Genomic DNA, 12760 nt, shown 5'->3' on the forward strand with positions numbered 1-12760 from the left:
GAAACCCAAGAAGTGTGGACGATACACTGGAATACAGGTTGCCTGATACACGGGTTGCCCAGAGAAGCTGTTGACGCCCCATACAAGGAAACATTCAGTGTTGGATGGGCCTCTGAGCAACGTGGTCTAGTGAAAGGTGTCCCTGCCCATGGCAGGGGCTAGAAAGGAGATAGTCTTAAAGGGTCCCTTCCAGCCCAAACCATTCTAGGACTGCTCTGAGAGTTCAGCCAGATTTCTGCAGATTTCTAGTGTCAATGATAATCTGTGATTTAGGAATTGTTGGGATGTCATCTATGGTTAATTCAGTGTATATTATCATATTACAAGTGCAGGGAACACAAAAATCTCTAAGCATAAATTGCAATAAATGGTGCTATTTATTGATAAACATTGCTTGATGATCAGTGTTCTGTCAAATCCCTGGCAAACAAATTAGACTGCTTAATGTATGAGACACTTTTCTTGTTTTGTAAATCAGTTGCTACAGTGTGACATTCCCAGACCATAGCTGTTGGAATCACAACAACTTACACAAAATGTTATTTCTTGCAAGATCAGTGGGTTTTCTTTTGTTATGTAAGCATTATTTTCTGAGATGTATTCTCTTGTGATTGAGGTAAAAGTACTGAATTTCATGAGAATATTTTCTCTAAAATATATCTGCATAACAGGAGTTCCATTCTTTGTTTCTTATTTTGAAGAAATTAAAGATAAGAGAATTTATGAGAAATTGAAGTAACAATGGAATCAAAGGGGACAGAGAAGGAAAGCAAGAGAAGGCAAAAGAAAAAGCAAAGACATTGAATTTAAGTGAGTAGAGTTTAAATGTGATCATAAATCTGGAATTTTCTGCACTAAGTCAGGATGGGAACATCTAAAGAGATCCTAATAAGTGAAACACTGGCAATTAAAAAAAAAAACGGATAAAGAGGAGGTTGCTTCGATCTGCCCTAACAGGATGTTTTGAAATTAATTTTTTTTATATATTTCATGTTTATAAAAGCATACTTGTAGTGATAGGGTAAGGGAAATCTTCAGGTGGTAGTTGTTTTTGGTAGCAATAGCATCTGTTAATGCAAATTTGATATACTTTGCTCAGGTTTTCCTGTGACTTTAAAGACTTGTTCAGCTTTTCATGTAACCTTAAAGACTTATTCCACGGCAGTCATAAAAAGCAGTATATTACTCCAGCTCTTCATGCTGTCATTATGGTATATTTTTCTCTTCATGATTTGTTCATGTCTAAATGATTTCTGAATTGCCTGGTTGCTTTGTGCTGAAACCTGCTGAAGGTGCAATTTGCTCTCTAGGGAGTGACTGTAATAACAGGAAATTTTGCCTCATTGCAATTGTGATAAAGGAGGAGGTCTACCTTGAAATAGAAAAATAAGTTCTGACCTCTATATCCCTATATCCTATGTTTGTCTTTAGCCTTGTTCATTAGAAACAAGAGCCCTTGTGCATCAGTAGGTATTCAGATGTAAGGAAATGTAGGACAGATCAGAGAGGAAGGCCTAAACCAGGAATAAGGCCATATTGCTTAATGAGAAACAGCTTTAGGGCACAATGTTAGCTTTATCATGTTTGATAGTCAGGTATCTTTCTGGTCTACCTTTATCAGGTTGATGCTGTGGAAAGACACCCCAGGAATTTTTTTGGTTCTGTGTTCCCATTGTTACTGTAGGGAAGATCAATGGAATTTCTTTACAGGGAAAACCAACTAGATCAAACATAAACTGATGCCATTTGTACAAATTTTTTTCCTCTCTGTAGAACCTAATTTTGTCCACTCCAGACCTCACTAAGCTTAGTAAGAAGAAGGATGAAAACATGAAGCTTGATTTTGTACAGCTAGAGCAAGTATTTGTTTTCACATACAATTTAGCAATTACCAACAGAAGGTACATAAACAATGAAAATGTTCTCATTACATGCTAGTTAAATAGGCATTTAAGAATAGAAGTGCAGCCACTGCTGGCTGATACAGTGAGGGTAGGAATACCCTGTGTTTTAGGATAGTTACTTTAATTGAAACAGGTGTACCACAGTGCTACAGCTACTTTGTGATCTCACTCTAAAGTTCACAAGTGGCTTTCATAATTTTAATTTTCTTTACTGGAACACCTCAGAGAAGCAACATGAACTGCCTTGAAAAAAGATATTCCATTATCTGCAAGTAGTTCTAAAGTGCTTTCTGCTGTCCTTCCCGCGATGAATGCATTTTGGCTTGCTTCAAGGGATTTGCCTTGCAGAATTCCAGCAACCAAGAGCTGGAGTTGCATTTTGAGACACATTTACTGGATGTGTCTGAGGTGTGCTGACTGGGAAAATCAATTCCTCCTGGATGGCTGAGGGGCACTCATTATGCTGAATTAAATGTTCTCATTCTGTTTCCAAATGTTAGATTGCAGGGGTTGTTGAAGTGCTAGCGAAACTTTTTCCAGTTATCATATCACTGTTGGTCATCACGGCAAGCAGTGTGAAGATATGAATGGTTGAATCATTGTCAAAAGATTGCAAAGGGCCCAAGAGATTAAAATCTTTAGATTCTAAAGTCTCATTTGAACTAGTATGTATGCTTGTCATTCTCGTCCTACATACAGCCCAGATGGAAATGAATCTTCTTGAGATTAGAAGAAAAGTTTTGAAAATCTCTGAGTGAAGAAGGGAGTCTGGGTTATTTTATGCTTCCTTATATTTCTCATGTTCCATTTTTTATTCATTGTGTCATGACCTGTAACTATAGATATAGTTTCATCCTACGGGGCAAAGTAGGTGAGTGCAGTCAACTTGCAAAGTCTTGAATAGCTCTATCCTGGCACTGCTTACCTGAAAAAAAAAATACTGCTTCTTTTCATGTAAGTTTTTAGCAGGAAGAGATACTCATGGTAATCCTGGAGAGTGTAGTCTGCTATTCACAAAATAATTAAAGATGCAATGGATGTCATTCCATATCATTTATGTTGCCCAGATTTTTCATCAATATATTATGAGAAGGTGAGCAAGAACTTGTGTGCCTTTCCACATCTCCTTTGAGATATTTAACTACTGTACTTATTTTAACAAATTTTTGCTGATGGACAGTAGTTCATTGCATACTGACAGAGTTCATATACTTCCTTTTCAAATGTCTTTCCTTTTAAGGCTGATATTTTTAAAAAAATCAAACAACCTTCCATTCCCCAACTGAGGACATCTGTGACAGGAAGAAATAAAAGGGACTAATTTTATCCTTTGTCTAGCAGTTGATCCTGTTCTTTCCCAGCATAATGGTGGAGAACAATTTGAGTGGGCGTTTTCTTCACACAGGTATCAAGGACTGATGGGATTGAGGTGAGGATTGTAAACAGACTTGCATTAAATTTTTGTTAGGGCTGACTGTGACAGGCTTGGTATGTGGTTAGAGCAGTTCATGGGTGGCTGAGTGAACAGCAGAGAATTCCATTATTAGCTTCCAGTACCCTAACTGAAAAAGAATGAACAACCCTGGGAAATATGGTGATCCATCTTTCCATTAAAACTTAGGGAGAAGTTGGTGTTCAAACCTGACTTTTTTTCACAAAAACATCTTAAGGTAGTGGAACTGCAGAGCCAATTTTTAAATTCTATCCTAATTGTAACCAGCCTTATTGAAGTCAAACAAAGTATGTTAGTGCTGAATTTTTGGAAACATCTGTAGTACAATGCAGGCCAAAGATACATAGAAGGAAAGCATTTCACCTACAAACCTTTACAAATTCCTACAAACCTAAAAGGCCTTTAAAAAAATAGGGAATGAATTGACACCTGTGCAGTGTTGTTCTCAAAGATGAGTGTTACCAAGTGGTTCTTGATTACTTCTAAGCACAAAGAAATTATCTTTTACAAGATTGTAAGGTTCATATACTGAGATATCTGTTAAAGAGCACTACTAGACCCCAATTTTCAGTTTATTTCCTTTGCTTTCCTGGTGTGTTTGGTGCATTGCAGGGTTCTTGAGGTTTCCTTTAACTCTCTAATATACTTGCTTTTTTTTCCCTCCCTCTTCCCCTACTATATTCTATAATTCTTGCCATAAAAGACATGGTTTTTTGTTCTGTAACACAAGTTCTTGATTCCTGCTTGGTCACAGTAGTCTCATAGGATCTAGTATGTTTTTTCAAAGAGCCCTTCAGATGACATGAGATGCACTTTCTTGGGCAACCATGCACGAGTAACTAGAGAAGAGTTTTGCTTGTCAGAAGAACCCCTTTCAGGTTATGGATGACTGTATAAACTCTCTTACTCTTTCTCATTGCTGAACTAATAATACGTTTTATTTCTACCTTTGAGTCAGTTTCCAGGTAGGAGCAGATGAAGCACAGTTTAATTTCGTCAGGATATGATAGTTTCTATTACATTAACTTTCAAGGGAGCAAAATTAATCTCAACTTACATTGTATTTCAAGTGCAGTAAATTCAAAGAATTATTCAGTAAGAGGTGAAAATAATGAAGGGGAAAAAGCTCTGGCTGAAAAGTTGAGCATTGTCATTGTACATTCAGTATCAGGTAGTGTTGCGTTGAAGCTGAACTTGTATTTTTTTGTTGTTTGTTTGCTTGTTTGTTTGTTTCAGGTTAAAATAATACTGTTCTGAAGGCAGAATTTTGGTGGGCTTTAATTTTCAAGTAAAATGCCTGCATATGCATCCTAGTAGAATCTCTGAAGGTAAAAACACTATATGACAGGAAAAAATACATGGAGTAGATTTTTGATAGGGGACATCATAGTTGTTTGTAGGGTAGACTTTGACTCCGTTTCAATTCAGGCAAGCATTTCAAAATAGTGGTATTTTGACTTTTAATACAATTTGGGCGAAGTAAGATGCAAGCCCTACATTCCTGCTTGATATTGAAGTTAACTCTTAGTATAGAAGGCAGATCACTGTCAGAAAAAAAATGCAGGATTATAATTCAAATCATACCCACATTTGGTTTCCCCTAGGTAACTTGATAGCACTTGCTGCTTGCTTCAATAAGCATTGCACCAAAGTGCAATATGAAAACCCTTGCTCAACAGCATGGCTCTTCCCTCTGTACATAGATAGAAAAGACAAATTAAATAGGGGAACCATATTGCATTAGAGCTTTATGAGATGTGTGCTGCAGAGCCTTTATTCCATCAAGTGTGGTGTTAGATATATTTCACTCCCCTTTCTTATACAAATAAAGCTTTCTCTCTCATACATAAAAATCAATATAGTTAAGAAGAAATGCAGTTGAGCCTTCAATAAACATTGTAAAACTCCTTTCTCATTCTTACTTAGCTAAGATCAAAGCCACAGACTGGTGCAGATATTTCATATGGAAGTGGAATTACTTTATGTCTTCTTTTATCCTTTCAATGCATGTTTCTCACTTTTATCTTTAGAATTTCTTGAGTATCCAAGCCTTGTATTTTCCATTTGCGCAGGGGTGAATGAATGTGAAATTCATTGTTTATGAGCCCATGTGCATACCCAAGGTTATTTTTTTCTTCCCATGCATTGTATGAAGGAACCCCTACCCTGTATGCCATTCTGGTTTTCTCAGAAAGTATTTTGAAAAGGCAGGCGGGTTCACAAAAGTGCAGAAAAAAATAGAGTTCTACAGTGTTTCCATTGTAGTGGGAAGAGTATTAATCCCAGTTTACAAACTGTAATGAAGGCAAGGCTAAGAGTCACTTCATAGAAATCTGAAGACCTTAGGAGACAGATTTCTGAGAGCAGAAGAATAGATGTTTCTTTAAGATTGCAGAAATATATGAAATTGTATTATGGCTGTAAGTTAGAACTAAGTGAATTCAAACAAAGTATAAAGAATGAATTATTAAATTTTCCTTATGGTTTAAGTATTGTCTTTATATCCATATTTTTAAAGAAGTGCTACAGTGCTTTTAGTTAATAGGGACTGAAAATAGAAGTTACTTGCTTGTTCCATTTTCTGTGGTATGAAACTGTGTGGTCAGACTGAAAGAGCTTCTGGCTTTACAGCACTGTTAATACAGTTTCTTCTTTTGAAACTGTGCAGCAGTTCATAGTCTTTTGTTTCTACTTTGTGCATGTCTGTCTCTGAGTGTTATGGAAGATCAGATGAGATTCTGGAAAGAGCATTGCAGCAAGTAGATTTTTTTATCCCACCATCATAAACCAAACAATTTTGCTCTGAGTTAAATGAGAAATATACTGCTATTTTACTTGCTATTAACCTTCAGCATTTCATCAGAAACAGGTATTTTTCAGATTGCTTTTACCATGGGAAATACAATATTCACCACTCCAAATACATTTTGACAAATATGACACTGCTTTAATGTACTGGTAAGAGTTAGTTAACTTGAAATATCATCACCTGCTACCACGTTGAGCATGGCCTTTTATGATTTCCTGTGAAAGAAAACTGTGAAAGGTGAGCATTTACAAATCTTGAAAATATGGCTATTGTCCTCTAAGCAGTTTGTAGACATATAATGAACTCAAAAAATTAAATGATAGTGTTGCTATCCTAAGTTTCAATCAGTTTTTGCTGGGTAAACTGTTTCAAGTATCTCCAGAGTGAAGAATGGATGAACAAGGTGTCAAAATAATTTCTTCTAAAAGGAGGGGAAGACATAATATAAGCATTAATCCTGGACTGGAGATAAAGGTTGCATTTCTTTTTTTATACATGGACTTATGTGGGATCCTTGACAAGTTTTTTATTCTCCTTAGCTACATCTGTACTGTGTTTCCAACAGTGCATCCCCTTGCCCACATCCTTTGTGTGCCCCAGAAACATTCTAACTCTGTGTACACCCCATGTTCCCTATCTCCTGATCCTCACAGTGCAGCAGCTTAGGCCTCAAAGGAGCTGTGGTACGTGGCAGGTGAGTGTCAGTCAGGCTGCCTGTCCCCGACCAGCAGGCAGACACCATGAAGCGCAGCGAAAGGTAAAGTGCAGGAGCTGTGTCAATTCCTCAGCCTCACATGGTTGCTCCACAGGGCTGTGATTGTGAATTGCTCTGGGGATATTAAGTTACCCTGGCTTGATGTGTATAGTTGTTTTGCTCATCGAATCACAGTTTTTGATGGTTTCACAATGACCACGAAATGACTGAGGTTGGATGTGTCATCTGGGAGCTCTCTTATACACCTACAGCCAGGAACATATCCAGGCACCTTTTTAATAGTTCCAAGAAAACAGATTCCACACCCTTTCCAGGCAGCCTGTGCCAGTGTTCACACTAAAAAAAAGCATTTCTTGATGCTCAGAGGCAGCCTCCTGTGTTTCAGCTTGTGCCTGTTGCCTCTGTCTCGAACTGTCACCCTAGTAACGCTGTGGAAGAGTATTAGTTGTCTTACTAGCATCATGTTTTACATCTTAAAGGGAAAGAGAACTAAAAAATTACAGTTCTAGATTTATTTTTGTCAGGTCTCAAGTAATTTTCTTAGAATAAGGATAGTAAAGAAGCATCACAAATTACTATGCTAACACCATGCTGACAAAATATTCTAAACATACAAATTAGTTTTCTAACAAAGTCAGATCTTGTTCATGTGTTCAAATATACATTCTTTACGTCTGTCATTAGAAGCTAAGTGTTCCATTTTCAATACTATGACCTATTTGTCAAGACTCTAGAAGTGAGCAGAATGTGGGAATGTGCTCTGCTTCCTATACTGCAGTTTCAGTATTTTTTCTGAAATTTTCTGAAATTCTAAACATAATATCCTGAGCTATTTTTCTGGTATTTTTGTGGACAGTCTTTCTGCCTTGGTCTTAGGAATAAGGACATGGTTGTCATTTCAAGGTGATGAGCTGATTTCTGCTGAAGGTAATTTCTTAAGCACCTCACGGTTTTATTATGGGGGGAAACAAACAGTCTGATACTTATAATGGATTTAAAACATATTAGAAAATTTTTTTAATGTTTTCTTCTCTCTAGAAAATACGAAGGATATCCTCGTGATATATGAACAAGAAGCAGAAGAGTGGGCTCTGTATTTAAAATCTCTTTTTGGACTCATAGTGAACAAAGAAGGAATCTTACTCTACGATCTGGAGAATTCGTCTTTCAAGCACCAGAAGCTACTCTGTTTACGATCTTATAAATGTAAACTCCTGATACTCTCATGTGGACTTCTTAACTGCCTGAATCGAAAAAGAAGTTATTTTCTGGAACAAGTTCTAAAACCTTCGGATAATGTGGTCATTCTGCTTTGTGGAGTGGAGAATTCAGAGATTCTTTATGAGATACTAGCCTTAGCTAGAGGCAGCAAAGAGATTTCTACTGATCAGAAACCCGAGGAATATATTTCTGTTGTTAAAGGAATTATTCAACCAGGTAATATAGTACTGCTTGTTTGTAATGCTTAGGTATCTTACCTCTTCTCAGCTCCTGCTATTTAGCCAAGATTTTGTCTGCCAAGCAGAATATTGTGCTTCCTTCTTTGTTACATGCAAGGTGCCATTTTATTGGAATGGGATCTTGTCCTTGAGAAAGACATCCTGCAGTTCAGGATTTCTACTCAGCGCTTTAACCTAGTTTTAGATGCACATGAACAACCAAGAATATTCTTTTGAACACTGGGGTAGAGAGACCCCAGCTGAATGAAAGACTTAGCTGGATGTCCCTGCTGACTTGTGCTTAAGCAGGTAAGCTTAAGTATACTATAGGGCTTTAAAACCTGCCCAGAGTATGTCTACATACAGTCTGCCTATATGAGATCAGTGTTTTCAGGAGAGCATTTTAGACTCGTCCTCCCCAACCATCTTCTCTTTAGTATTGAATAACCTTTTCCTCAGTACGTATCTCAGACTTGGTGATTTGGGCTCATTAGAGTTATCTGTTTCAGTTTCAGAAGGTAATGTTTGCAGGTTCTTTCTGTGTCCAGTATTTAGCTTCAGACTGGAGCTTCTTGGCAGTTTTTTAATGGGATGAAAACAGTGGGTCTGTAGTCTCTGTGTGTGTGTATATATAGGAAGTTACTGTGTTTAGATACTATCAGTTGATGCATGTGCAGGAAATGGCAAACCTTTGCAACAACAAAGTTTTCTAGAAGAACCAGTAAAGTTCCTTGCTTAGGTCAATGCATATACTGTGGCTGGCATCAGACAAGTTCAGTGGACTGAGCTAGATCCAGGACTGGAAGTAGTGATGATGCCTGGTGCTTCAAGGCTAAGCCCTCCTCCACACTTGTAGCTTAGAACTGCTCTGGCCTTGTTTTTTGTGTATTGGTGTGCCCTGGCCATCAGCCAGGCCACACCAGATCAGGGCTTGATAGGAGACCTCTGCTCTGCTCTCTGTTGCACCCTGAAAATGTTCCAACCAAGAGACTTCCTTTCACCTGAGTGTTGATTTAAGCTCTGAGGAATGAAGATGTGCGTGGTTTGTCGTTATTTATCTTTGCTTAAAGATAATGGTATCTGTATATATGATAGTCTTTTGTATAATCCTGTTAAGCTCTTAGCCTTTGTGATACCTGTGATAAGGATTTTGACAGATTGCACATCTGGGAAAGAAGATTTTTCCCTTGAATTTAAAATTATTTGCTAAGGGGTTGTTGGTATATACAAGGATTCTTTTTCCCTTGGAACGTATTTTTTTGCCTTTCATCGAGACCAGATACACAAGATTTCCCATTTCTCTTCATATGGATCACTGTCTTCAATCCCTTTTGTTTTCAGTGCTTATCTCTAAACCCTCATATCTTGACCCTTTTAGAGATAGTGATGAAAACACTTTTGTGTATATTCTTCATGGTTTTCAGTTCCGTTTTTTTCTGCTAAACTGTCCATTACTCTTAATTTATTCTTCTAAGCATTTGTAGCTTCTTGTCTCCTCAGTATTGAAAAAAGCTATCACTCTACCAGTCTAAAAACTTAATAATGCACTTTAATTATAATGGCCCCACCACATGCCTTCCACTGCAACTAAATTCTGTTAATCCCTTAGAATAGCAGGCCATTGAGATCCTAGGACTAATGGATACCAGGGCTCAGGCATGGCCTGCAGGCAGTGAGAACAGCTGAAGATGGATGCTAAATCAGGTTGTTATCTCACAGTTTAACATTCTCCTGGAGGATGTTAACAATGGCATAGCACAGGGTGCTAGTAGTCACCACCCTTCTGCTACAGATTTCCCCATACTTAGGAAAGCTAATAGGCAATGTAAGTTTTTAGCTGTCTCTTCTCTCCTAGGTGCTATTCTCTTTGCATTATTTCTACAACCTGAGCTGGAAGAAATGCAAAATATGTCTCATTTTATATGCCCCCACAATTGTTTCACCTACCAGATGGTGCTGGTTTCATATTCTTGGAGCAGACAGGTCTTCATCTGTTAAAACTTCCTTCTGGTTCTAAAGTAGTATATATGCCAAACATTCTAGGCAAAAACGAAAACTAATTAAAATGTTAAATAAAACTAAATAAAACAGAAGATGCAGGGGTACTCATCAGAGAGCTTGTTTTTCTGTAATGTGGTTCAAATACAAAATCTGAATGATTTGTCATGTTTGAACATGTTCTTGAAGGAGTAAAGAGAGAACTAAGACATGGAGAGTGACCTTTCTAATATCCATTTCCATACTTTTTTATATTCACCTTCTGCATGAAGAGGAACACAAATATTTTTATTGTTGTTAAAAGATTCCTTTTGAAGCATTTGTTTGTAAAATATTTCATTGTTTAAAAATGCCACATTCAGATTCCAAGTTGGTTTTGAGTTTCGTAGATGTTGTGCCTATTGCCATAAAAAAGATAGCTGCCAGAGAAAGAGGAGAACACTCAGAAGTTTTATTATTCTATGTTAACATCTAAGATGGCCCAGTGAGACTCTAGAATTCTTTATCACCTTTTCCCAATATTGTTGAAGGTAGAATCAGGATGTGTATTTTGCTTGCATCTGTCTTTTCCTTTCTCCTGTGTCTTTCTACTGCTGTTCTTTGGTCTGCTGAACTGTGTACCCTTTTTTTTTAGATTAAATTGACATATTTTCAATGTATTAATTCAGGATCCTCAGGTGCTAAACATAGCTGGAGTTTTTCACTTCAATCCTGAAAGATTTCAAATTCAGGCAAGCATGTGTTTATGTAAAGGATTTGTAGATAGATATTTGCATCTGTAGGTAATTAACTTAGATCCTTAAATGTCCTAAATTTCTGCTTTAGTTGTCCTCAGTATTAATGGTGCGAAAAGAGAACAGGTCTTACCTAAAACAAATAATTTTCTGTGACACTGTTTCTAAAGTGCACTGACACTTTTATTAGACTTTTCGCGGGACCTGTTGGTACAGGAGTCATAAGTATCCATTATCTGCTTGCGGCTTTATTAGGTTTCATTTTGTAAAGCTCAACAAAAGCAACTCTTGTCACTTCCATTTCCAACCTTTTCCCCAAGCAGTGATATACCTTTTTTTTTCTTTTAATGACAAAATATGAAGAGAATTTACTTCTACAAAATTTGATAGTTGAGAACAGCTCGTCAAACCTACATGTATCCATTCATTATCTGCTATTGTATTAAAGAGTGAGAAGTACATAAAGTAAAATAACCCAACTAGAGAATGGTACCCAGAGTCTTTGACAGCTCAGGAAAGATTCTCAGAAAAGATTTGTAACTGACACCTGAGACAGCAATATGCCATTAATTTCTGATTGTTTACCTAAAAGTTGTTTCATGTATCTGCATGCAATTTTAATGACCAAGAAGAGTAATGTTAAGAAAACTACTTTTGCAACTAATAGTAGGGTATAAATGTGGACAAATGAAATACTAGCATAGGGTGTTTTTCTCTAACAAGTGAGTGTGGGAAAAGCAGCCTTGGAGCTAAAGTAGTGTTTAACTCATGTAGATCTTCAGACCACTTCGAATACTGAGAGGCTAATTTCCATTGTGCAGACCACACAAAAGAGAAAGAAATAATTACATTTTTACCATAACTTTTATGGTATCTGTTTCCTGTTTCATTTCTAGTACAGTGGCATTATTTACTGAAGTAATGTTTCACATTTTGATTCGACTGCTTTGCTTGTTCTCTGCAAAATCTTCTTTGTACTGGTACTCAAATACAAGTAAGGAATGCCAATGGATTTCCTTAGGCTGTGAGCAAGACTTGTGCTGATGAACTAAACCCCTGACTAAGTGGGAACTTTACCATTGGCTTCAGTGGGCAAGTGCTTCACCTAAATTTTGACACTGACTTGGAGTCTATGAGAAAATTAACCTAAAGTGCTAAAAAAAACCTGAAGTTGAAGAAGAAAGAAAAGGACCAGAGTTTTTGTTCTTGTTTGTTTGTGAATACTAAATACTCTGTGTGTGTGCGTGTTCGTGGGTGTGACCTATGTCTTGGTTGAGAAGATTTCTCCCTGAACATGCTAGACTGAGTAAATAGAGGAAAATAGGTGGGTGGTTCTGTCCTCATTCACTGCCAGGAGAGGTTTCAGTAAATGAGACCACATGGCTGTGCCTCTGTTTACTCCTTCCCCAATGTATTTACATTCAGACAGTGCATAGCACTGTTCATGTTTTGAGGTAGTGATGTCATCTGCTTATTGCGGTGCACCTCAAATGCCAGTTAATTTTTCTTTATTAAAATGAAAGTAGTCTGTGTCACTGTATCATAAGCACAAGAGCAGAAGAGACATTTTGTTGGTTGGTGTGTGCTGCAGTATAGCTCTTATTTTCATTTTGCCCTGCCAGTGAGTCTTTGAACTGCTCTGCAGGGTCTGCTAAAATTACCAGAGTATTACATCTTCCTGAGATGCTGTGCTTCTCTATTCCACATA

General features: G+C 37.3%; 1 protein-coding gene across 1 annotated transcript in view; it reads left to right on the forward strand.

The window, feature by feature from the left end:
- BANK1 (B cell scaffold protein with ankyrin repeats 1) overlaps nt 1-12760 on the forward strand; it is a 134442-nt gene that overhangs the window by 10582 nt on the left and 111100 nt on the right. Inside the window, exon 2 of the mRNA XM_056490779.1 lies at nt 7920-8318. Coding sequence (XP_056346754.1) covers nt 7920-8318 — 399 coding nt within the window. The remainder of the gene's footprint in view (nt 1-7919; nt 8319-12760) is intronic.

This window comes from Oenanthe melanoleuca, chromosome 4 (assembly GCF_029582105.1).
Source record: "Oenanthe melanoleuca isolate GR-GAL-2019-014 chromosome 4, OMel1.0, whole genome shotgun sequence".
NCBI lineage: Eukaryota > Metazoa > Chordata > Aves > Passeriformes > Muscicapidae > Oenanthe > Oenanthe melanoleuca.